Source organism: Poecilia mexicana, unplaced genomic scaffold (genome assembly GCF_051168715.1).
Source record: "Poecilia mexicana isolate PSO_F unplaced genomic scaffold, ASM5116871v1 scaffold_11, whole genome shotgun sequence".
Lineage (NCBI taxonomy): Eukaryota > Metazoa > Chordata > Actinopteri > Cyprinodontiformes > Poeciliidae > Poecilia > Poecilia mexicana.
The window spans coordinates 20,458,149-20,485,308 of NW_028263380.1; the positions used below are offsets into that span (position 1 = coordinate 20,458,149).

At 37.3% G+C, this 27,160-nt stretch overlaps 1 protein-coding gene and 1 pseudogene across 1 annotated transcript; one reads left to right on the forward strand and one right to left on the reverse strand.

The window, feature by feature from the left end:
• Window positions 1–26,368, forward strand: LOC106911341 (uncharacterized). Its single transcript, XM_088009970.1, has 3 exons — window positions 1–547; window positions 15,956–16,879; window positions 25,231–26,368. The coding sequence occupies exons 1-3, from the start codon at window positions 484–486 to the stop codon at window positions 26,103–26,105; spliced, it is 1,863 nt and encodes a 620-aa protein (XP_087866096.1). The 5' UTR covers window positions 1–483; the 3' UTR covers window positions 26,106–26,368.
• LOC106911340 (uncharacterized) lies at window positions 13,344–14,713 on the reverse strand (annotated as a pseudogene).
• Window positions 26,369–27,160: the final 792 nt, after the last annotated feature.

Genomic DNA, 27,160 nt, shown 5'->3' on the forward strand with positions numbered 1-27,160 from the left:
GTGAAGCGCTCCAAACAGGAACGAACCATTTCATGCAGATTCAGGGGGAGTTCAGGGCAAAAACGGATGTATGTTTTTTGGTCTGGGAGGGTAACATAACATTTTTACTGCTAAAAACAATCTTTGAAAATGAAATATGATTAATTTTGTATTTGACAGGACCCAGATTTTTTATTTTATGTCTATGAACAAAATATAAATAATTAAATTGTGAAGGGCCCCCTGTTGGTCAGGGCCCCGAGAACTGTCATCACTTTTCACCCCTTTACCGCGTCCCTGATGTGATGATCGTATGATCCACAAGGTGGCGGTAATGTAATAACATGGAAGCCGACAGTCATAAAACCCCAAAGAAGAAGAAGAGGGAGAAAAAGAAAAAGAAGAGGAGGATGGCACGCGGTCTGTTCAGTTGAATGTTGTTCAACTGAACAGCTAACTGCTACTGAAGAGTATAAAGGAATCATCGTCGAGTCGGAGGAAGAGATGGACGATCAGCGCATACTGCTGGATTTCTCCCGGACTCCCCGGATTATCTTACACCGAATAGGTAGGAAACCCCGGCGTTTGGATGAAGGTTAATGTCTAAATATAGAAGCTTTCTGTATGAAGATCATTTTAGTAACCGTTTCCCTCCCGTATAAATGTTTTGTTAACGTGTAAATGAAGGCAGACAACACAATGACGCTGTGAGAATGGCTTATTTATGTAGAGAGAAAATGGAGCCAGTGACCTTCTTACTGCTCTGCTCCTTTAACTACCGAGTCTTACTCTTGAAAACAGGAGAAATGTGAACAATGCAGAGCAAGGTTAGTAAAGCTAGCAACATAAACTAATAATAGCGGTGCTAGTAGCTGTAAAATGTAATAATTTGTAATAAATTGTAGGGGGGATTGTTTGTCAAACCAGATATCATATAAAAGTCCAACCAATAAGCCACTGCTGCACTGAGGTGATGCTTCATACGTAGATAAAAGAAGTTCAATGTCCAAAAAACTTTAAGATTGCTTTTATAGTTTATTTTTCCCAGTTTGACAAGCAAATAACAAAATCTATTTTTTCATTAGTGATGTGTGGAGTAATCCAGGAGGATTTTTATGAAGCACGTAAAACAGAGAACTCACCTGAATCCGAGCAGTTATAGTTTTTATTTTTAAGTAATAAATCGTTGTCCACATAGCGAGTAACAAGCTAATCTCAACTCTCTCTCTCCTGTTTGTTTCCAGTTTTCTTTTTGATCCAGCCATTGTTTCATACAAACAGATTAATCAGAATTTATGTATCAGACACCTTTTACTTGTTTATTCATTGTAAGGCTTCATTTTGCCTATTTGGGGGCCTCCATGCATTGCATGGCAGGCACCTATTGTTCTACACCTAATAGAATGTCTCATTATTATTATTGGGGGCTGCCTATAGCAATGCATGGAGGCAGTGACTGACCTGCAAAGCAGGTCAGTCACTGCCTCCATGCATTGTATGGCAGGCACCTATTGTTCTACACACAATAGAATGTCTCTTCATTATTATTGGGGGCTGCCCATAGCAATGCATAGGGAGAGCAGTGACTGACCTGCTTTGTAGGTCAGTCACTGCCTCCATGCATTGCATGGCAGGCACCTATTGTTCTACACCCAATAGAATGTCTCTTTATTATTTATTATTCTTCCATTACCGTTAATGCAGCTCGTACCGCTGCAAGAAACCCCACAAAAAAGGTATCAAAATATTAATCTTTTTTTATGTTTGTTTTCTCAGGATAGTGTCAGGATAGTAACATTAGCATTTCATGTTTGTCTCAAAGATTGAAATCCTTCCCCAGCTTCCTGTCTCTCACACACACAGCAGTCAGCTGAGTATTCATCGCTATAGCAACAGAATACACAGAAAGGCAGAGCTGCTGGTCTGGACTATAAACCAGCAGCCATAACTGCCATAACTGTAGTTCTATCAATGGCCAAGACTCAGTTAAAACAGAGGCCTGAGCAGCATGTCAGAACTACAACATGGCGGAACACTCAATTATTACAGAGGAGGAGTTGGCTGGTATTATAAACTACTTGTGCTTTGAGCATCATATAACTGATTTAACCTGATCACTATTACACATGAAATTAGTGTGGCAATTTCAAATGAAGCTTATGGAAAATTTTCAAAATAAAAGCCTTGATAATTTTTACATCATGTAATTGCTCTTTTTTGTGTTAGATAACTGGTTTAACCAAACCACTGTTACACATGGGATTAGTGTTGCCATTTCAAATGAAGCTTAATGAAAGTTTCAAAATAAAAGCCTGCATACTCCCCTCACGTCAGTGCACCGCCATAGGTGGTGCAAAAATATTAAGGTTTTTTTACGTTTGTTTTCTCAGGATAGTGAACTGCCTTGCACAGCAAGGCAGTTTATTAACATTAGCACAAACATTAGCATTTCACTGCTACCCACTAGTGCACTTCCTTGCACGCATTAGCATTTTACCTAAAATAACCTATTAGTTAATTTTCTTACTTATTTGCCAAGTTTAGTATACTGAATGGAGTAAGTCAATAACAGAGAACATGCTAGTGATGCCGCACATGCTACTGATAGTCTTCATGCTAACATTAGCATTTTGGCATATTTTAGTTTATGCATTAATTTTAACACACTGAATGGTACAAGTACAGCTTAGTCCACATGCTTCTGACTCTCCACAAGTTATTGACTACAATGAAGCTTTCTTTAGCATTAAGGCTAATTTTTAGCATCATAACGCTGGGTCCAAACCGACGGGCACACTTTGGCAGGCCCCTTAAAATTTCTGCAGGAATTTTCTAGTTTACATATATTGTTCCCTTGATGTCACAGCAGAGCACAAGGGCGTAGGAACAAGTTTATCATTGGGGGGAGACATATCGGAAACCTGAAAGATCCGTAAATAGCTTGAGCAAAAATGTCAAACAATGGTGTCATCAGCGCGTTGCTCTAATCTGACCCCTTGTAACTTGTAATCTAACGTGTTACTATTTACAATCCAATATTCAGATTAAAGTTTCCAAGTCAGTCTGTGTTAGTATTTTTTTTAAACACATATTGTTGCTTTCTTCTTTTTCCTTGGGGAGATACGTTTCATGTGTAACACCAGCGACACTAAACGATGGAGGGAAAAGAGATGCACATTTTCTAGCTGATGGATGAATTTTGCACGACTAATCGAATTACTCTTTCAAAGTAACTATGCCATCCCTAGTAATAAACTAACTACACTATATATCATATGTTTGTAGGCTTGTCACAATAACATTTTGATTTTTGATAAACAATATTATTGTTGTTTTGAGACTTTTTTTAAGAAATAAAATCCATCCATCCCTTTTCTTTACACCCTTGTCCCTTAGTGGGGTCGGGAGAGGTAAGTAATAAAATGTTAATGGCAAAATAATAATGCAACAACATAATCTGAAAGATAGTAAACTTTAAATTATAATGAACATTTAACACTGCAACTGGAAGACATTTCAAATAAAAATAAATAAAACAAAATTAATTTTGAAGTCTTTGTAAATAAAAATGTCCTTCAAAAAAGCTTTAGTTGATACCAAAGCACCAACCTGAAAGTTTTTATCATACAGTTTTTGGTAGGGATTGAGGAGAATTTATTTTGCTTCCTTGGTTTTTTAAACAATGCGTCAGTCGGAGACTCTCTCTAATGCAGATTTTCACATGGTCAGTGTTTATCATTTGGAATATCACACCATTATCATCTTCAATATCTGCATTTTTGCTTTGGATATTGATGACTGTATAGGGTCCCAGGAAACCAGCATCCAACTTCCCACCTCTTCTCTGCTGACTGCGTATGCTCTGCCTCCAAACTCGGTCACCAGGTTTAAACACAGTGCCAATGTGTTGTGCTCTGCCCTTTGCTTTGTCCTGTTTTTTGGAAACACTTTCGATGACAATGCTCCTCAGGTGTTCTTGTATTTTCAGGTCTTGTGCCAACTCCTCCACTCCAATGATGTCCTCCACAGCAATGTCAATCTTTCAACACAAAATTAATATTTCAAGTGCCAGTTAATATCTGTCATTTAGAAAGCATGGACTCGTATGTATGGAATGCTACAGTGAGACATCACACATATTCTGGTAGAGTATACCGACAATGTGTTTTGATAAGGTTTATGCAATTTTCACATTTATAGCAAAAATTCTGAAACTCTTTTCAGAATAAAGTCCTTTGTGAAGGATAGACTTCACAAAGTAGATGCTTTACATAAATTCATGACCTCAGAAATTTAATTCAAATACAATCTGAAAACTTAAAATATTGATGAAGAAACTGAAGTGATAATTGAAAGAAGTGGTAATTGAATACTATAATTTAGGAATTCTGTGTTGGGATTTTTGTGTTATCATTCTCACATTTATAATATCAAACATTTCAGTCTTGTGATTTCATTTTTATTTTCTGTCAAGACTTTTCACTGCTGTGTTGAATACTTTTGGCATCAAGTATCACTGCTGCAAGATAACCGATTGGTCCCTCTGCCCTTGAGAGAAATGGCTCTCCCAAGGGAAAGGGCTTGATGGCCTGTGTGTAGATAAAGTTTGCCTTCTCTCTCTTCTGTTTATCTTTTTAGTTCTTTCCTTTTCCAATATAAAAGGCCAGCTCTAGCCGAGGGAGGGCAGAACGCTCAGTGAATGGCTTGGAGGAGCAGTTTGCTGTGGCTTCTCCTTTTGCAAAAACTGATATACGTTGTCTGTGGTTCTTATTGATCGTCAAAAATACCCATCTTATTCAATACAATACCATGAAATGGAAAGATTGCGCATAACCCTACCATGTAATGTTCAAGGACTTCTGAGGGATAGCGGGCCTCTCTTCCGAACATGAGGAATTATGGTGAATGCTGTGTCATTTGCTTTTTGCTGCGTATCCCAAACACCACAGCATCCAAATACTCATCCCAGGTGTGTGGATGGCCGTCCACAACCTTACTCAGAGCTCTGAGATACAAGAAAGGTGTAATATGTCACACACAACAAATGATTTCTTACAATTTTGTAAGTATTTTACCAAATACACATATTGTTTTGTGATCTTTCTTTGAAAATGTATGTATTAGAGATAGTACTCACCTTTGAAGGGTCCCATTCATTTTTTCAGCCAACCCGTTACTTTGGGGGTGGTATGGGGAACACAGACTTCGTTTAATATTGAGAACTTTGCACACTTCTTGGTTTATCTGAAAATTTACGAACAAATAGCTATAACAAAATAACCTGCTTTAAACAGCATATCGAAACAAATGGTGTAAAGGAGGACATTCATAGTGTTAAATTTCTCTAAGATATTGAAAACAAATACTTACAGAATTTACAAATTCTCTTCCTTGGTCTGTCAAAATCCCTTTTGGGGCCTCAAACTGATGCACAAACGTAATTATGCATTCCGTAACTTCAGGTGCCGATTTGTTCTTCAGTGGATAAGCTTGTGGCTCTTTGTGAAATAGTCAATCATGACACAAATATATTTGTGTCCAGATTTTGTTTCGGCAAGTTTTCCAATGAGGTCCATCCCAATTAGTTCAACGTCTTAAATGAAAGACTTAATAGATTATTAAATAAAAAAATAATAGAAGACAAGAATATTTTCAAAAGCAGTATTTTATTAAGCTAAAAATAATAGCTTATCAATGTATTGTAAAATGTTTAGTATATTAAAAATACATTCCTTAATTTTATACATCTACTTGTTCCAAATATTGACCCTTTGTGAGAACAGACAAAACAGGACAACCAACCACTGCTGAGACTACATAGTAGTCTCAGTAAAAGTGTTTATTTTCACAATGAATTACTTTACCTTTATGGGAGTTTACTCTGATAGCTGTTCAATGCTTGGGCACTACCCTGACAGGATGAGCACTCAGAGACCTGGGAACTTAGTGAAAGACAAAAACAAACAAGAATTTAACACACGCAAAGTTGACATTATTGGACAATTGTAGTTTCATATTGGTAACACAAATAAGGTTTACACATTTCTTTTCCTAAAATTTAAATGTTGTATTTGGTATTGGTAAAGAAAATTCTTTACTTAGTCCTGTGCTAACATACCCATTTCTTGATGTCCACAGACATTCCTGGCCAATAAACTCTCCTTGAGATTGCATCTGTTTTTAATTGGCCACAATGTGCACCTGTAGGGCTGGTATGAAAGTCAACAAATATTTGTTTCGGCTTCCTCAGCACCTTTAACTACTTTGACCTTTGTTGAGGATCCGCCTGCCTTTTTGTCGTATGTAGAAGAGGTCATTCCCTTTGAAAAGATAAAAGGACAACTATATAAATATGACTAAAGCATGAAAATCTATTATTAAAATACAATGATCATTCTAAAAATATGAAAATGTAGCCTACATCCTGAGTTATAAATAAAAGTTGAAACAAGAAGCATGCAATAAACAGAACATGAATAAAGGCATCATCAAATGCATATAAGAAATAGCTTTTGGAGGAAAAGATAAAAAGTTATTTGAAGGAGTAATGTCTGTGAATTTGTTTACGTTATAGTTTTTCATCACAATTGTCCATTTTTATATATTTTATTTTATTGAGTAATATAGCAGTACGGAAATCTTTCTACAACACAACTTAAAAGTAGAAATGCAGTACAAGTAAAATTCACATGAATAACAACTGCAGTGAAGAACATTGTGCGTCATTCCTTCATTGTAACTTGGAGTAATGTTTGTGTGGGCATCAACGCTACTGCTGCATTTAGCAGTAAATCAATAAAAAAAGCATTGAGTGTTATCTGTTTTTAGATAACTTATGCATTACACTATATGATACATATGAAAGTAGAGGTTCACTTCACGGCGTCACTCTTCAATCTCATGCGTCGAGGCTTTTCTTGGAATGTTCTGGTGAACTGCTAGGTAACCACTCCCCTCTGCCACTCCCCTTTGCTGCACCTTTCTGCAGCTCTTCTCTCCCTGTTGGTGAGGAGAACCAGGTGGACTCAATCTCCTAGCAATCAGAGTGCAGCTACTTTTGGCTGACTGACCTGTCACTCCTGTTTGAGAGCATGAGAAGCAGACAGTGCTGGTAGCATGTAGATTCAGAACTGTGTAAAAGTTTCTACAAACTGAAAGACAGCCGGTAAGCCTCACAATGCTGTTGCTCATTGCTGAATTTCATTGGAGTAGCAAATGAACTCTGATTGTTGTATCAAATTGTTTAATCTTATTGAAGTCAAGCTAGTAAGTTAAAAAGAAGAAAAAATACACTTGGTGTTTATTGGTTAAAGTAGAAAGAAAAAAAATGTTGGTCAGAATGTTTGTGAAAATATTTAACAAAATGTTGATAAAAATGCTAATTTATTGCTGTTGAATTTTACTATAAAATATTTATTTATTATACTTTTGAAATAACTGGTTTAAAGGGGTAGAAATCTGATTATTCACAATGTATTTATCTTGTTAATTTCAGAATGTAATAGATGTGTTTCTTTTGAGGTTTTTCACCTACATTCTATGGGTTATGTGCTATGTGGACCATCATACGAAAAATAAAGATGAGTCAACTAAATTAAAGGCTCTGAGTGAAATCCAGTTCAAACTTCACAGTGGAAACTATCCCTTTCAAGTGGGGAATCGCACAGTAAACCTAACCTGAAAAACCGCAGTCTAAAGACTGGAGGGACATTAAGAATTTGTTGGTTGGACCAAACGTGTCCACAAAGAGACAATCAAGATTGTTCTTTTGCCCTGCTGCTTACATCAAAATGGCATACTCAGTAGTGTTGGAGCAGCTGAAGAGCGCTAGAACAACTGTGAAGGGTCAATTCTCCCGTTTAGCCAATAATGTACTACGAATGCACACAATGATGAGGAAGAGCTCAGGGACAACTTTGCAAAGCTCACAGCAGAAGCCAGTAAAGTTCTTGAAGCCAATGATGATGTTGCAGAACAATACACTGCTGAAAATTCAGATCCAGAGGTGTTAAGTGAACAACAAAAGGCTGATTTAGATAAAACAACCAAAGAATGTGAGAAAAAGAAGCAAGAGCTAAAAAACCTAATACAAAAGACATTGTGGGAAAGTTTTGGGGAATATGAAGTGACACGAGCCATTATAACTGCAGAGTCACATGCAGATCAGGTGGACACTGTAAACCCAAGTATAAATGTAGATGCATATGGGTTCATAATAGAACATCTGCAAAATCTAGTAAAGACAGCAAAGGCAGTGCATAAACATTGGAGGTGCTGGGCTCCTCATGCAGAGCAACATCAGTTTCAGAGTCGTATCAGAGCTCTTGAGACCATATTACCAAAATTAACATTAAGAAAAGCGGAATTTATTGAAGAGCAAACCAAAGATGTGACCAAAAGGTTAAGCACTTCTATGAGTTTTCCTGTGGCACCAGCCATTAAATTAAAACCTGCTGCTCTGCCAAAGTTCACTGGAGTTCATAGAGTTTCATCAGTGGAAAAAAGATTGGGAAGCACTCCAGATGCAGGGAGAACCTACAGGATCAAAAGAGATTAAAAAATATCATCTTCTCGACAGTGTGGATGAGAAAATAGTACGAGACCATCGTCTCACAACTTACACAACAGCTGATGAGATATTCCGAGTTCTAGAGAATCGCTTTGGAAATAAAACAATTATTTTCCTTGAAATAGTGGACGAGCTTCAAAAGGTTCCACCAGTTAAAGGGAACCATCCCAAGAAGATTGTTGAGCTAATTCAAACTGTAGAAAAAGCTCTGATAGATCTCAAAGAACTAGGTGCAACTGCTGCTATAAAGAACCCTATTATAACAAAAGCAATAGAAAGTAAACTTCCAGACAGCCTGAAGAAGGAATGGCTTCTCCATATAGCCAGCAAAGGGACTGAGGCTGAAGAAGACAAACGATTTGACTACCTCCTGAAATTTCTTCAAGGTCAAGAAGCAATTTATGAAAAGCTGGATCAATTGAAGGACGAGGAGTCAAAACCAAGGTCTGAACCACGTCAAGCCTGGACCAGAACTTCTATTCAGCCAACAGACATGTCTCAAGGATGTGTGGTTTGTGGAGACGAGAAGCATAAGAAAAGGCTGTATTTCTGTAAAAAGTTTTGTATGCTCAAGTTGTCAGAAAAGAAGGAAGCTGTTAAAAAACTTGGGGGCCTGCAAAAAGTGTCTGGAGATTCACAACGAGTATGAGAACTGTAAAACTGAATTTTTGTGCAGAAGGCCAGACAGCAAGGAGCAACGCACTGCAGAGCACCATTATTATCTCTGTCCAAGAGCTGATGTGTCCAGAGAGAATTCAATCCAGAGGCGCAAAGACACTGCAGTGGGAGGGGATGTAGCAGGACGCTACACCCAAGCCCAAGAAGATTTCATTAAAGGCCTCCCTCCTGAACAGGCAGAAAAGTGTCGTCATGTCTTCTGTAATGCAGTGGCTAAAACATTTGTGTCCAGTCAGCCCAACCTTCTGGCAAAGAATGGTTTGGTGGAGTGGCCTGTCATCATGATGCTATTAGAGGTCACAGCCAATGCAGGACAAAAGATTGGGACTCTAATTGATCTAGCATCAGATACCAACTATATAACACATTCTGCAGCTGATCAATTAAACCTGAGGAGTGAAGCCATAACCCTGGTTGTCCACAGTGTGGGAGGAATGAAAGTTCAAGTTACCACAAGACGGTACCTCCTAAAGATCCGGGTCAAGACAGAAAAGGGGAACTTCAGGTCCCACCAACTCCTCTGCTATGGTTTGGACAACATTGCAGACATCCATCAATATGTAACTGAGAAAGCACTTCAAAAGTTCTTCCCAGACGTTCCCCTCAGTGAACTTGTGAGACCAAAAAAGATACAGCTGTTAAGTCATAAAGAAGGTCGGCTGGTTCCACAGAAGATACGTGCTGTTGGAGATCTTGTATTATGGGATGGACCATTGGGAAAGACAGTCGCAGGAACATACCCTGGGCTGTTTGAAGATGCTACATTCACAGCACACCAATCTAGAACCCACTTCGCCAGATCAATGAGAACCGCTGCAGTGATGTATAAAGAGCATGTATGCTCCTCATCTACCACCAAGCATTTTAGCTCTGCTGTGACCACTCGTGATTTTCTTGAATGGTGGAAGTGGGACAGCATTGGTGCTGCTTGCACCCCAAAATGCGGAGGCTGCCGCTGTGGCAACTGCCAGCCCGGTGGTAAAGAAATGACCTTGGCAGAAGAAAGGGAATTAAAAGTGGTGAAGAGTGGACTGAGATATGCTGAGGCTGATGACCACAGTGACAGTCCCCATTGGCATGCAAGCTATCCATGGCTTGAGGACCCCTCCACATTGCCAAATAACAAAAAAGCAGTGGAGGCAACCTTTCTCAGAACGGAGAGACAACTGGCCAAGGAACCACAATGGAAAAAGGCTTACAGTGCTCAAGTTCATGAAATGGTTGACCGTCAGGCTGCAAAAAAGCTGACTGAAGAGGATTTAAGTACCTGGAAAGGACCTGTCTGGTACATAAGCCATCTCATCGCTCCTAACCTGCACTCTGTTACAAGTCCAGTGAGACTAGTCTGGAACAGTAGTCAAAAGTATAAAGGCCAAAGTCTAAATGATCTGCTGTTGAAAGGTCCTGATGTTCTCAATTCCATCTGAGCTGTCCTCCTCAAGTTCCGTCAGGGCACTTTTGCTGCTCTGGGAGACATCAAGAAAATGTATAATTCTGTATGCCTTGAGGAGCGAGAGGTCCATCTGCACCGCTTCTTGTGGCGTGATTCAGTGGATGAGGAGCTGGAAGAGTTTTCAATTACACGGGTAAACATTGGGGACAAACCAGCAGGTTGTATAGCCCAACTCGCCATGAGAGAGACGGCTAACCTTCCTCAGTTCAACCACATGAAAGATGAGTGTCAAGTATTACATGAGCACAGCTATGTTGACGACATAACATCCCACAACTCCCGCAAAAGACTTAAGGACATCACAAAGAATGTAGAGTTGATTCTAAAAGCAGGAGGATCTGAGCTGAAGCCGTGGGTCTTCTCTGGCCAAAATAAGGAAGAGAAACTAGAGACATCACCACAGATGATTGTTCTGCCGAATCAACTGAAGGAGGAAAACAATAAGGCACTTGGCCTTGGTTACATCGCAAATGAAGACAAGTTGCATGTCATGGTGAGAATTTATTTCTCCGAGAAAGAAAAAAAAAATTAGACTGGGTCAAGATATGCTGCTAGAAGAGGTACGGCTAAAAACACCAGACCCATTGACACGTCGTGAGCTGTTGAGTCAAATAGCTGGTTTATATGACCCAATCGGCCTGACAACTCCATCAAAGGGGCTATTTTGGTCCGAAGAGCATTGCAGGAGGCGAAACCAAAGTGTAACATTGTCAAAGACACATGGGACCTTGCCTTATCTGATGAGCTCCACAGAGATGCGGTTGATCTATTTGAAGAGTAGGTACAGCTAAGTAAAATTGCATTTCCAAGAGCCCTTACTCCTCCAGATGTCACTACTGAACCCATTGCAATCACTTTTTCAGATGGCAGTGAAAGCTCATATGGTGCTGTTCTCTACCTACGGTGGAACTGCTGCAAACAAATAATGTTCGATTAGTAGAGTCAAAAGCAAAGTTGACGCCTCTAGACCAGAAAGGAGATGCAGTCAAAGCAGAGCTTTGTGGTGCGGTCTTTGCAAGTCTTCTTAAAAAATACTTTGAGCAGCATGCCCAGATCAAGATCAGCAAGTGGTACCATTTATTGGACAGCCAAACAATTCTTGGAGCCATTCAGCGTGAGAGTTATGGATTTCGAACTTTCTTCGCTAATAGGATAGGAGAAATGCAAAGCAGTACACGGCTACAAGACAGGTGGTGGATCCCTGGACAACTCAACATAGCCGACATTATCACTCGTGGAGCTGGACCAAAAGAACTTGATGTTAATTCAGAGTGGCAGGAAGGACCAAAGTTCCTACACCTCCCCGAGTGTGAGTGGCTCATTATGTCTGCAAAAGAGGTGTCTACTGCAGCTTAAGAAAGCATTAATAATATGCAAAAGAAGTCATTTGTAGCAGCACTGACCAGACCCCAAGCCAAGAAAGATCAAACTTCGGAACAAAGCTCTGAGCGGAGACCACCTGCTGGGGCAGCTGTAAAAACTTGGTGGATGAAAGCCACTTTAATAGCCTAATGTGTCTGGTCAAGACTGTTTCTTTCATATGGAGAGCTACCAGAAAATTTATATCTGGAAACAAGTCCATAAAGACACCAAAGTGGGAGGCAGTGCCAACAAGTGGGGTCATCACTGTTTTTGAACGTCAAGATGCTTTTAGAGACATCTGTCTGGCTGCACAAGAGGGAGTGACCCTTCCAGCTACCACTACAGACCACTTGGTGGTGTACGGAGAGGTAGAGACTGGACTACTAGTCTGTGGTGGGAGAATCCATGGCTTCAAAGAAGACGGCATGGCAGTCCCCCTTCTACCATCCTATACAACAGATATACAGCAAACCTACCCAACAACATCCAGGATCACATGTTTTTCAGACTTATTTACTATAGTATGATACCTTCAGTACTTCTAGGTTCTGCAGAATAAGAAGTCCCTGAAGTTGCTGATGATGGTCCTGGCATATCTGGGTGTATTTCCAATACTCCCTCCCTGCTGAAGGAAAAAAAATTGATTTATGTGATAGGAAACGACATCCAGCTATGTTACAGAAACAGTGATAGAAAATGTTTTCAAATATTAGGGCTAAATTTTTAAAGTAAATGTAGTTGTAAAGCTCTTTTTATATGTCTGAATACTCATTACTCATTTTACATTACATGCCCTATTCACATAAACATATATCCGTCTACCTTCCTAAAGAAAAAAAATTATACACCAATACCTGTCACAGCAGTCACTGGCATGATAAGGAAGCATAGACTTCGAGAAATCCCTCTGGCAGATAGGGCAGCACTGTACAGAAAATTAATTTTTCAAAATAATAAAAATTAAAAAATATATTTTTTTGCAAGAATATTAGAAGTTATTTGCTTTATTTTTTAAAAATAAATTAGTTTGTGTGCAACATTTTTAACAGGATCAATTGTGGATAGTGATTCCATGTCATGTAGAAATACCTCTCTTTCATCCAAATCTTCAATTATGTCTTCTGGCTCCTCCAATGTGTCACAGTCATCCTCATCAACCTCTATAGGTTCAGACTGATCAGTCCGATTCTGTTTAAATTGTGAAACATTAATGCCAGTATTGCCACAGGCGTGTGTGTGTGTGTGTATATATATAAACATAGATATTAAAATCAAGGAGTTCAACATAGTAATGTTGATTGATTAAGTTAGGGAGGAAATGAGGACAACTTCTGTAATTTTTCCGCAAGACCCAGCATGTAACGCCAGCATCTGAAGAGGCATTGTTAATACCACAAGTCACACAGGGCACCTGAGGCATTTTGGCAAACTCCTCAGCATCAAACGGTAGTGGACTTGTGTCCATTTCTTCCTGGAAGGGCACCAGGAAGAGGACTATTTTCCCATTATTTGAAGCCGAACGGTGCAGCTTGCCGCTGTACCCTTCTGCATCCATTGGGATTATTGACAATTTCCTTTGACCACCTCCACCTGAGATAAAGATATACATTTAATGGTGCAACCTGAACATTTTACAAATCAAAATAAATATGAACAATCTTATTAAAGAGGAATCATTTTAACCTGATGCTTTATGGAACATCCATCTTCCCTTCAGTTCTTTTAGTTTGATAAACTCGTCCTCCAACTGACTGACAATGTGTTACATACAATGCATAGTACTATAAGAACACCAATACAAAATAAATTAGACATTAAATATTATGAGTAACTGATAATTATTTTCCTTTATTACCTCCTCATGCCTGCTGTCATCAGAAAAAGAAAGCACCCTTCTCCCTAACCCTGCATGTGCTAAGGGAAGCTCATCAGAATTTTTTGGGGTTAGATTGGTGGGGCCTGGCAATACGTATATTCCAATGTTGGAGATTTTTTGCCTTTTTTCAGGTCTGACTTTTGAAACAGATTTGGAAATTGCCTTTGAGAATAAAGATAATATTTTGAGACAAAAGATCCAGTCAAGGCAGAGTCCATAAATTACTAAAACCAACAATGAAAAAACATATATGAAATAAACACATAACTGCTATCTACTTTGTTTCCAATTTTAAAAAGAAAATCAAATCTTACCGTTTTAATGCCTGGTTGACCCGTGTTGAAGAATTTGAAGCCAAAGGGTCAGAATTGTTGCCGTTATTAGGGCATGAACTTGCTGAGGGAGAGCTTGTATTTCCCACAAGTTCCCTTGTGAGTGCTATAGCCAAGGCATGAGCCATGTTTCCAACTATCTGCTATTGAGACAACAAAAAAATCTCAATTATACAGATCAATCAACACCTGAGTTGGTAAAAGTTTTGGAATCATAAATATAAAAATATCTTGTAAATCAAAAAATTTATGTATTTTCCACATTTCACTGTGTTAAATGTTTCACTTCATAAATTGCATAGTTGAAAAAGGACATATAGAAATTAAATATGGAATATTTTATTAATTATCTGCCAGACAATTAATAAAATTAATTATAATAAAAATTAATAAAAGACGTCACCTAAGCCTACATTCTTGTCGGCATCATAAAAATAGCTGAGCATGGTGATAAACGTAGACATGGCTGTAATGGGCCAGGAAGATACTGTTTTAAACTGTACCGAGGCGTGATACTAATGGAGGACTTAGCTAACGTAGACATGAGCTATTGCTAACATAGAAGGGCGAGAACATTGGGTCGAACTACTTGACACGTAAAACGTAATCTGAAATAATCTAAAAAAGAAAATACGCATTACAACGCTCACCATCACTATTTTTCATCGTTTCCTCTCCTAGGGCCTCGTGCATAAGAGTGCGCAGTTTTTACATTTACAAAAGTGCGGCACACAAAAAAAAATCTGATGCATAAAGCCGTGCTCACGCTTTTTGCGTGAAATTGAGCACAGCTGCTGGTCTGCCCTGCCACCACCTATAAATACATATGTAAATTAGTATAAATACCTGAAAGTCTCCCACCACACGAAGCAGTAACCATGGCAACGTTCTTGTTTTTAGCAGTATGAGTATTTATAATAATAACTCTATAATTTATGTAAAATGTGCTTTCATGGCACAAGGTTCCCTCACAAAAACAATAATACATTTAAAAAAAAAAAAAATTCCAATTAAATAAATGCATAAAGAGATTGTGCAAATGCCTGTCTGAACAGTAGCGCGTCCAGCAAGGATTTAAAGACTGACAGCGTGTCAGAGACCCTTGAGTGGGAAAGTGGACGTTTATTCTAAATTGACCATAAGGCGCATTCACAAAGTGGGCGGCTCGACTGAAGGATGACCGTAGCTGGACCGGTACCACACAGCTCCTGTTTTAGGTTTTGTTTGGAGCTCCAGGATGATCAGTCTGGGCAATTTAAACACTAATAACCTATCATCTACATTTCCCAGCACATCACTATGATCTCTGATCTTTATGAAACAAAAGCTGAGGAAAAGCACTATTTACATTTGAGTGAAGTTTTCACATCCTTTTATTTTTCTTTTCTTTAGCCTGTCTACCCACAGGCCCAACCCAGTGCATGCTGGTCCCATACCAGTCCCTGTACTTACAGATAATGGACCCACATTTCTTCCTGTCCAACTTAGAAAAGTACATAACAAAAGAACAAAAACTAAACAACTACTAACCTACAAATAAACTCATGTTTGTAAATAGACCCCAAAGATATAAAGTGGACTAAAATAAAATTTTAATATAATTCAAAGTATGGCTGGTGTAAACAAATATTTTAGTAATTGCGTAATCCAGTGGATGTCAAAGTTGCTCTTTTTCAATCGCTCTTTTTCTCTGTTTTCTTGTCCAGATTGTCTCCAGTGTAACATTTATAAGCAGGAGAGGAGATCCACTCTGGACCAGGAGGAGTTAGAGCCTCTTCAGGTGAAACAACAGGAAGAACCAGAAGATCATCAGACAAAAGAGCAGGAGGATCTAGAACACCAGCAGATAAAAGTGGAAAAGAACGAAGTTTACTGCAGTCAGAGTGAAGAACAGGTTCAGTTAAAACAGGAGCCTGATACCTGCATGGTGGTTCCTGTTGATGAGCAAACATCCTACACTGAATCAGAACCAAACAGGAACCAAGTCATCTTCCAGGAAGCTGCTGAAGCTGAGAACCAAAATCAGGAAAAAAGAAAACTGTTCTTATGTGAGACCTGTGGAAAACGTTTCACTGTCATACATGCTCTCAATAGTCATATTAGAACTCATACAGGTGAAAAGCCGTTTTCATGTATGAACTGTGGAAAAAGTTTTAGTGTAAAACGAGATTTAAATCGGCACATGATGATTCACACCGGTGAAAAGCCGTTTTCATGTGTGAACTGTGGAAAACATTTTAGTCTAAAACATGATTTAACTCAGCACATCAGGATTCACACTGGCGAAAAGCCGTTTTCATGTGTGACCTGTGGAAAACGTTTTGGTCGGAAATATCATTTAAATCGGCACATAATTATTCACACAGGTGAAAAGCTATTTTCATGTGAGACCTGTGGAAAAAGTTTTAGTCGGAAACGGAATTTAGTTCTGCACATGTTGATTCACTCTGGCGAAATGCTTTTTTCATGTGCGAACTGTGGAAAAGGTTTTAATCAAAAACAGAATTTAGCTCTGCACATGAGAATTCACACAGGTGAAAAGCCGTTTTCATGTGTGACCTGTGGAAAAAGTTTTCGTCACAAACTTAGTTTAACTCTGCACACCAGGCGTCACACAGGTGAAAAGCAGTAGAACTTTTTCCCATATATGTCCCTGTTGAGGTTCATTATAAAAGTCATTTAGATGAAAACTGGAGTTATACACTGGAGGGCTTTCTTGTCTATAAGGTGGAGAAAGCATTTAATTTAAGTTGTTTAAATGTGATAATTTGGATCTTGAAATTTGAATACTTGCAGATGTGCGTCCCTGGAACATTTTCCTTGAGCTATGCTTTGTTTGTTTGTGTACTTTGTTGAATGGGATCATTTTTACCTTGACATTTGGATACTTAGAGATGTGCATCCCTGAAATCTTTTCCTTGAGTGATATTTCTTTTTGCTGGACTATTTGGTACAAAATAAAATCATCCTTAAAAACTGTAAATCTGTGGAGCCTCCAAACCAGAAACATGGATCTATGAGCTGTTGTCATTCTGCCTCCCTGAAGAAATTCTCCGTTCAGTATGGATGATATTAAGAGAATTTGACTGGACATGGACTCCCTTCCCAAACATTGTAGTGAGATTGGATTTGAGGGTTTGATTTGTGCTATTCTGTACTATGTGAGTGAGTTCAGTTGATCGGATTTACTTTAATGCATTCATAAACAAAAATGTAATGTACAGTTTTCATTAATGGTTTTGCATTCTCAAATATATCTTTATACAAAAAAATCATTGTTTAACATGGCTGCATTTTATTATTTATAAAAATGTTCCATTCTTAATTCAAACTGGGTCTTTAGCACATTATCAATTTCGAAATCATCAATTTCGACCAAACAAATCAGTTGAACATGAAAATCCAGAAACCCCAATGAATCTTTTCTCTACTGATCAGTGGAGTTAAAATAAATATTACAAACATAAAGGGAAGATATTCCTTGTTAAACATGCACACAAAGAACATATATGTATATCTACATTAAATTTTCAAGCTACAATGTTAGGTCCAGATATGTTGTCAATGGATTCCACCTTTTCTTAAGTAAATCAATGGGTAGGTTTAGCTTTATTTTTCCCATAGTGTAAACCCTCACTGTTCTCTCTCTCCATTGATTAACAGTAGGGGGTAAAGGTTTGTACCAACATACCGTAATGATTTTTTGCTATCAGTAAAAGGATGCCAAGCAGGTACTATTGTTCTTTACTTAAATCACTCACCTGAGCACTCCCAGAACAAACGCAAGGGAATTTCATTATGTATAACTGTGTAAAATATTTTAAATTTCCTCTCTAATTCCTTCCCAAAATGATTTAATTTTTGGGTAATCCCAAAACATGAGTGATCTCCAACAAGTACACATTGTCTTCAGCACAAATTTGTTTTAGCCTAATCAAATTTTGAAATGATACATGGTTTTCTGAAGTATCTAACAATTATTTCCCAATAAAATTGTTTCCATGTTGGGCGGTTATTCAGTTAATGTCCATTTCACACACTAGCTCCCACTAGTTCGCAATCACAACATTCATTTCTGGTTCCCACCTGTACTTTGTCCCAGGAGACCCCCAACATACATCACTGTAAACATTTAAATAGATTTGACAGTTTTATCACATTTTTTTTCTTTAGTGACCTTTATGAAGAATACTTTTAAATCGGTAGGTTATGATTTAGGAAGAGATCATTCTGTATGATAGGACATCAGGTCATTTCTTAACTGCAAAAATCTGTTAATGTCCGATGAAATTAGCCCATACTTGTCTTGAGTCTGACCAAATGATTCCAGAATCTCCTCTTTAAACAAGTCATCAATAAAAATGTAATTCTTATTTTGCCAGACTCAAAACCCTGAATGGCAAAAGTTATGGGTAGAAGAAAGGAAAATACGGTGGTTTTTTATAAAATTCAAAAGAGAATTGGGCAAATAAGAACAGAAAGAAACAGGAGACATGAGAGGATTATTTCAGACTTTGAATCAGACATACTGGATTGAATAACATTACTTTGATAGGGAAACATCAGACAGGAAAATGTGACTGTGGGGAAGGTGAGACTATAAAACATTATTTTGCATTGTAGGAATTACTGTATTCAGAGAAACGAGTTAATTAGGAACCTTATGTAACATGAAAATGAAAATTGACATAGTTAACTCACTGCAAAAGGATCCAAGAAGCAGAAGATAGCAAGCTATATTTGATTTTTTTTAAACAGTGAAAGTTGTTTTATAGCAGTGTTTCTCAACCCTGGTCTTCACTGCCCCCCTGCTCAGCATGTTTTAGATGTGCCTCTCTTCCAGAACAGCTGATTCAGATGATTGCATGACCATCAAATACTGCAGAAGCCTGTAAATCATCCAGATATACAATTCAGGTGTGTGGCAGAAGGGAAATACAGGATAGGAGTTTTTTTTCCCTTTGTTTTGTTTTATTTTGGCGTGTGGTTCACACTCCTTACCAGTTGGTGGCGGTAATGCTCACCTAACTTTTCTGGCCAACCGCCAATAAATTTCATGAATAAGAATTGAGGGGGCGGGGGTGTCGCCTGGCTGCGTTCGTGGAAAATGCGGATTTGGGCATAAACTAGTATGTGAATGGTTCGGATGGAAATGGAGCCTCTCGCCCAGAACATTAGCTGGAGAGGCACCAGCACCCCTCCCGATCCCACTAAAGGACAAGGGTGTAAAGAAAATGGATGGATGGATGGATGGATGTGGCATCAAGAGAAATAAAAAAGAAAATTGGAGATGTTGAAATGGTGAAGATTTTGAGATGGAAATCTATTGGAAGTTTGTAAAAATGAAGAACAAAAGAATAAGGCTTTAAATGTGGATAGTATTTGCAAAACAGTTGGAGAAAAAATTTATTAATAATAGACTAGTATATTTAAATAATAAAGGGTACATGTCAAAATATCAAAGTGGTTTTCTAAAAGGGAGGAGTATGAATGCACTACGTCTAGAGCAGTGGTTCTTAACCTGGGTTCGTTGAGTCGGTCTCAGGGGTTCGGCGGAGCCTCTGCCGCGGAGGTAAAAACACCCTTGTGTAAAGTCGTGATAACGGCTAAAGCGGGGCAGAGGATCACGTTACATTGCTGAGCCAATCAGAGCTGCGGAGGAGCACTGATTGAAGGAGCTCCACTCTCAGCATGGATTTGAACTTGTGTCTTTATTTACTTCAGCAAAGCTCACCGTTTTTACCAAATTCTGTAGCTTTCCGTCCATAGACGTTAATACATAGACGCCTCATGGAGCGGGCCGGCCCGTTGAAGCAATACGTAACAGCGTCCGCCATATTGAATGTGGAATATCTGCCAGTAATACAAGTGAATGGACCAAACTTTATAAAGTGCCATTCTACAAAGTATTTTAAGTTAATACATAACTTAAAATACTTAAGACACATTTTCTCAGATACGTTAATATATTTGGCAATCAAAGAAATTACTAAAGAGAGAGTTTCTAACTTTTGATGTGATTATTTAATTGTTTTGGGGGCATTTCTGAATAAAGAGCACAATGTTTTATTTGATAGAAATTATTCTGATAATTTTTATAATGACATTGATGAACAGACACACTTTTACAGTGTTTTATTAAAGAATATATTTACATAATTCCATAATTTAATGTACATTTAACATTTCAAGAAAAGAAAATTTTTTTTCCTGTATTTATTTTTTATACGTTATTGAGAAAAGACTTTTGATTTATTAATCAGTCATTGTCAAACATTAAACTACATATTTTTCTTACTTTTTTCCAGAGGATTTACAGTAGGTCAACTCTGCTATTGACAGCAGACTGAAGAACAGCAGCTCCAGCTCTGATCCTGACTGATCTTTCCTCACTAAATCCTCTGGTTTTTAATTAACTTCTCCTCTAACAGCGGTTTCTCATCAGCTCTCTCATTAGAAAACAGTATGAAAACGTTAGCTGCTAAGCTAACAATCAGCGGTTACTTTGGGCCAATTTAGCTACATAGGAAATATTTTTCCGGTTGTTTAGAAGCGAATTTCTGGCTGCAAAGTCAAGTAATTCTGATCTTTCATCCTGCTGCCACATAGAAGATGGCGAACGCTTTTACGTACGACTCAGCGCTCCATGAGGCGTCAACATGTCTATTCCGAATGTGTATGTTTCGGTGTACTTCTAAATCTGCTCCTTAGTGGCATCTTTTTGGGCTTGCTACTGCCTCTAGTGGTTTGGGGGTGGTAACACAACTAATATAATTACATTACTAAATCAGAATACTGCAAAGTCTATTATTTATTATAATACTTTTTCATTATCTTAACAATGTAGAGCAATTAAATGACCTAAACAAGACTTAAAGTGGTTCCAGTTTCTCTCGATGGTCAACCTGTTGAAACTGGCAAATATAAAAATACCTTGGGTCGTTCCTGGACAGTCAGCTGAACTTTGCTGAAAACACTGACTATATTTTGAAGAACTGTTCTCAGAGACTCTACCTTTTAAGAAGACTTAGTGATCTTGGGGTGACCCAACTAGGCTCTTGTTGGGTCACCCCTATGTCTTGAATTTGGGGGGAGGGGAAATCATATTTTATTTATCACTACAGAAGGGTTCAGTGAATGCACATATGAAACTGGTGGGTTCGGTACCTCAAAAAAAGTTAAGAACCACTGGTCTAGAGCATGAAATTAGAATAGCACAAGTAATTAAAGAAAGTGTATTTTTTGATATAGAAAAGGCATATGATATGATGTGGGTTGAGCGATTATTAATTAAATTATACAAGTAGGCCATTAAAGGGAAATATTTAAATGGATCAAAGACTTTTTAACAATAGAACAATACAAGTTAGAATTAGTGAAGTAATCTCAGGAATATAGAAAATGGAACTCTGCAAGGGAGTATTATACATCTGTTACTGTTCTCAATTATGATAAATGACATATTTAAATATATTGGAAAATAAAGACATGAGGAGGTTTGGATGGACAATTGAAAAGAAAATAAGAGAATTTAAAATGAATAATTTAGAAATTAATCAAACACCAATATCAATTATACCACCATGGATTCTATCAGAAGCAACAGTAGATATGTCAATAATGGAAAAGAAACAAGATAAGTCAATTATCATCAATATATTCAAATATATATAAATACATCAAAAATGACTGTAAAAAATAGGAATAGTGTTTGTAGTAGAATTCAATATAAAAATAGGAAAACAAATTACAGATGGATTATCAGTATACACAGGAGAATTGTTGGTAATATTACTAGCCTTACAGTGGGTAGAAGACATAGAAACATTAAAAACAATAATTTGTTCAGATTTAAGCTCTGCATTATTAAGTTTAAAATGTAATCAGATAGTAAGACAGACATTTTACTAGAAATATTTCATACATTATTCAGAATACAAACATGGGTTTAATAGTTATATTTGTGTGGGTTCCAGCACATATTGGAGTAGAAGGAAACGAGAGGGCAATTAAAAATAATATTAGCTTTATAGTTAAAACAAGTAAATCTGAGGGAAAGAGTATTGTTAAAGAAAAACTGTTGAAAGTGTGGCAAAAAAGGTGGGATGAAGAAAAAAACAGGAAGATGGTTTTATATATATATTATATATAGAGAGAGAGGTGGGTAGATAACTAGACCATCGCGAACCACACTCCTACCAGTAAGTGGCGGTAATGCTACTGTTTGTTGCCAACCGCCAGTAAAACCAAGAAGAAGAAGAAAAAGAAGAAGAAGAAGAAGAAGAAGAAGGAACAAAGGCGCTGCTTTGTTTAATGTTCGAGTGTTTCTCTAAGCGAGTTTATCAACGAGCGGTTAATTGCTGCTGAAGAAACATTAACGGAGTTTTATAAAAAATCATCGTCAAGTCGGAGGAAGAGATGGATGATCAGCGCAGACTGCTGGATTTCTCCCGGACTCCCCGGATTATTTTACACCGGATAGGTAGGAAACACCAGCGTTTGGATGAAGGTTAATGTTTAAGTAAACCGATAAATTCATTAAGTGTAGAAATTAGTAAAATGTTAAAGTAGGCATATCTTTTGTAATTCCAGATTTATATATCACGAGAAATAAAATAATAACAGATAAATTGATAGTATATGCAGAAGTGTGAGAGGAAACGGTTATAATTTGTTCAGATTCAAGCGTTAATAAGTATTTAACACGTGTCTTCAGAATCAAGGGGTTCACTCAGTTTTCAGGATTAAAAATTCAGTTTGAACTAGTACTGATTTCTGCCCACACTGGTGTGGTAGGAAATGAGTCGGCTGGTAGTTTTGCTAAAAGTGCTGCAAAAAATAAAATTGTTGATTTACAGTGATTCTTGAGAATAGGGACAAAATGGGTTTTAATTTTCCCATATATTTTTTTTAATTATTTCTCAACCTTATGTATGCAAATATGACAAATAATGTTTAGAAAATATGAAGATTCTAAGGTACAGGCTCCCAGTTGCGAATTTTTTTTAAAAAAAATTACATTTTTAATCGACCTGACCCAAAACTTTGTCATCACCATCTGACAAAAATAAATCTAAAATGATTTTTAAAATACCCCATTAGTGATATTTTTACTCAATTTACAGACAAATGCTTCTCAAGAAATAAAATAAATATTATTTAAAACAAAAAACAAGAAAAAGTCCATCTGATGGAGTTGACAGTGCATGACGGAGTTGACACAGAACTGAAGGTGGTGACAAACTAGTGAGTAAAATGAAAAACTTGGTACATGTGAAGTAATGCAATTCATGTAAAATACATTAAAATGAATTAGTTGCACAATTAAGTGAGATTTGACAACAATTTCACTGAAAGAGTCAGAAAAACTCTGACGGAGTTGACATCTGACGGAGTTGACGAAATGCCAAACTACCTCAATTTATATGATGTTATTCTGAAGGAGGCCATATTGTAGCTCGTCAGGTCCATGAAATCTTTACATTATACAAAAATTAAGCTTTTATTTTGCAAAATTTCATCAAAGTTTTGTAAATTGTCAGTTATGGAGTTGACACATCATGGTTGTGACAAACAACTTAGGAATAAAACAGAAGAAAAAACTAAAGAATAACTTAAGCTAACCGGAGCTAACTAGCCCTCCTAGCAAAGGAAGAGAAAAGACAACGTCATGGGGTCCTCAGAAGTTCTGGTGCCCCCCAATAATGCCTGATTTTTTACATTCTTTTCATTTCTGACGGTGTTGACAAAAACTAAGGACAAATTTCAACGGAGTTGGAAAATATCTAAAAATTATTTTTAATTCAATTTATTGATACTTTTATAATTATTTATATGACTACTTATACTTAATTGTCATAATATATAATTTTAGTATTTCTTTAATTGTTTTAAACTATAAGAATGTGTTGAGTTCTGCTCCTGGACAAGGGCTTTTACAGGCATCATCCACCGACTACAATGTTTAAAATAAAAAAATATTCAGCAAAAAAAAGAAAAATATACATTGTTGTGCTCACATGACCCAGGTTAGTTTAGTTAGATATTTGAAAAAAATATATTTTGTGTATATTTTATTCAAATTTCATGCTTTATCCATAGGACCTGTTTTGTCCCTATTCTCAAGAATCACTGTTTAAATATTAAAATAAGTAAAAATTAGACAAAGCATATTATAAAAATGTCTATTGAGAACAAATGGCAAAAACAATGGGATACAGGAGGTAGTGCTAGGTTTTATTATAGTATCAAAAAAGTTGGAGAATTTAGGAAAGTTAATAGAATTAAAAAAGAAGATATTATATCCAGAATAAGATTTGGACATACAGGATTAAATAGTATTCTTAAAATAATTAATAAACATAATACAGGTTCTTGTTGTGAACAAATGGAAACAGTACAGCATATATTTTTAGAGTGTAATAAGCAATGCAATGTAATACGCAGGCAAAAGAAATCCAATGTTCAAACAACTAGAAGGTGCCTTTTATGGTTTATTATTATCCAATTTGGTGAGCAAATAAAGATCAAACTTGTCATTGTTTTTGGTTTCCTCTCCTGCTCTGGTGGAAAACCACAGGCCCAACCCAGTGCATGCTGGTCCTGTACCAGTTCATACACTTATAGAAAATGGACTCACAGTTCTTTCTGTCTACCTTAGAGAAGTAAATGATAAATAAAATAATCAATTATAATATAAATAAACTCTGTGAATAAACCACCAAAATATAAAGTGAATGATAAATAAAAATAAAGAATGCTTTCAACATAAGAAATGCATAAAAATAATAAAATGTACTTTTAATTAACAATAATGCCTAAATTAGTTTTGGCATCTGTTATAAAATAAATAATTTCATAATGAATTTGATTTTTTTTAAATCTGGTCATTTTGTGATTTCTGTAATAAACAATGAAAGTCTTCCCCCCATTTACTTTAATAAAGTTAACAATTCTTCTATTTTTCTGTTTTCTTGTCCAGATTGCCTGCAACATAACATTTACAAGGAGGAGCTATGTAAGCAGGAGGAGTTAGAACCTCTGCAGGTGAAACAAGAACAGGAAGAACCAGAACATCATCAGATAAAAGAAGAACAGGAGGATCTAGAACATCAGCAGATAAAAGAAGAGCAGGAGGATCTAGAACATCAGCAGATAAAAGTGGAAGAGAAAGAAGTTTACTGCAGTAAGGATGAAGAACAGGTTGAGTTAAAACAGGAGACTGATACCTGCATGGTGGTTCCTGTTGATGAGCAAACATCTCACACTGAACCAGAACCAAACAGGAACCAAGTCATCTTCCAGGAAGCTGCTGAAGCTGAGAACCAAAATCAGGAAAGAAGAAAACCTTTCTCATGTGTCACTTGTGGAAATTTTTTTAAACAAAAACAAGGTTTAACTCGTCACATGACGATTCACACGGGTGAAAAGCCGTTTTCATGTGTGACCTGTGGACGAAGTTTTAGTCGAAAACAGAATTTAACTCATCACATGATGATTCACATGGAGGTGAAACCATTTTCATGTGTGAACTGTGGAAAAAGTTTTATTCACAAAGTTAGTTTAACTCGTCACATGAGGATTCACAAAGGTGAAAAGCCGTTTTCTTGTGTGAACTGTGGAAAAAGTTTTAGTGAAAAACATAATTTATCACGGCACTTTATGATTCACAAAGGTGAAAAGCCTTTTTCATGTATGTCCTGTGGAAAATGTTTTAATCAAAAAGATAATTTATCTCGGCACATGAGGATTCACACTGGTGAAAAGCCTTTTTCATGTGTGAACTTTGGAAAAGGTTTTCATCACAAAGTTAGTTTAATTCACCATATGAGGCGTCACAGAGGTGAAAAGCTGTAGAAGTATTTTCCATACATGTCCCATGTTGAGGTTCATTATAAAACTGATGTGGTTAAAAACTAGAATGAAAGACTGGAGGGGTTTCATGTCTATAAAGTGGAGAAATTGTTGTATTTGTTTAATGTGATTGTTTGGATCGTCACATTTGGATGCTTAGAGATGTGCAATAATGACACATTTTTCTTCAGAGATCCTTTGGGGTTTTTTCTGGCATATTCTGTATCAAAAACAATAATGATAAACTATGTTATTGTATTAACATCCGGTTTGTGTTGTTGTTGCACAACACCCCCCCCCCTTCTCTCTCTCTACTTCCTCTTCTGAGAGGAGGGAGATGTTGCTCCCAGCTCTCCGTCTAACGGGTGAATTGAGTTTCCTAAATCTGCCGAGATTTACCCTACCCAGAACTGAAGTAAACTCTGTTTAAGCTGGGTGCGAGAAAGACTAGCCTGGTTTCTAACGACCTCCATCCAGATGTCCCACCCTTTTTCACTCTGTGAATTAGCCAGATTAAGTAGCCCGGAATCAGCTAGTTTCACAGAGCACACCTGTTAACGGTCGCTCTTTCTCTTATTACAACTTGCACTTGTTATTGAACCAGGTTAGTTTTAGTGACTCGGGCGAGTCCCAAGGGTGTTGTTTTAGTTTTGGCTAAAAGCAACCTATAAAACATTTTCCACTTTCTCCTCCCAGAATCAAACTTCATAGCTATTTTACAACCATCAAAGAACTTTAAGGTGACTCATTAACTGAATGTCCACAACATCTTTTAGATTTTCTTAATGCTAATTATTTTATTAGTAAGGCAATTTTGCAAGGGTCAGTACAGCTTAAATCAGTAGCAGAAATAATCAAATAAGTAAAATCAATAATCTAGCCTCTTTCCCTAATGCTGACACTGTGAACTAAAAAAGATAAACTTTGAGAGAGACGGACGGTGTTTGGCATTTTGAACCCCAGAACTGGCCTGATGATGAAAAAGGTGTTGCAGCAGCAGGAGGCTCCCAGTACAGGAAGAGTACTGAGTCAGAGCGGCAGGTCTCGGGCCTCAGGGT

What these genes read in the sequence shown, in the direction of transcription:
- LOC106911341 (XM_088009970.1), top strand. Translation starts at nt 484, where the DNA reads ATGGACGATCAGCGCATACTGCTGGATTTCTCCCGGACTCCCCGGATT. An exon ending in GATTATCTTACACCGAATAG is followed by an intron (nt 548 to 15,955) that starts GTAGGAAACCCC and finishes TTTCTTGTCCAG; the next exon opens with ATTGTCTCCAGTGTAACATT. An exon ending in TCACACAGGTGAAAAGCAGT is followed by an intron (nt 16,880 to 25,230) that starts AGAACTTTTTCC and finishes TTTCTTGTCCAG; the next exon opens with ATTGCCTGCAACATAACATT.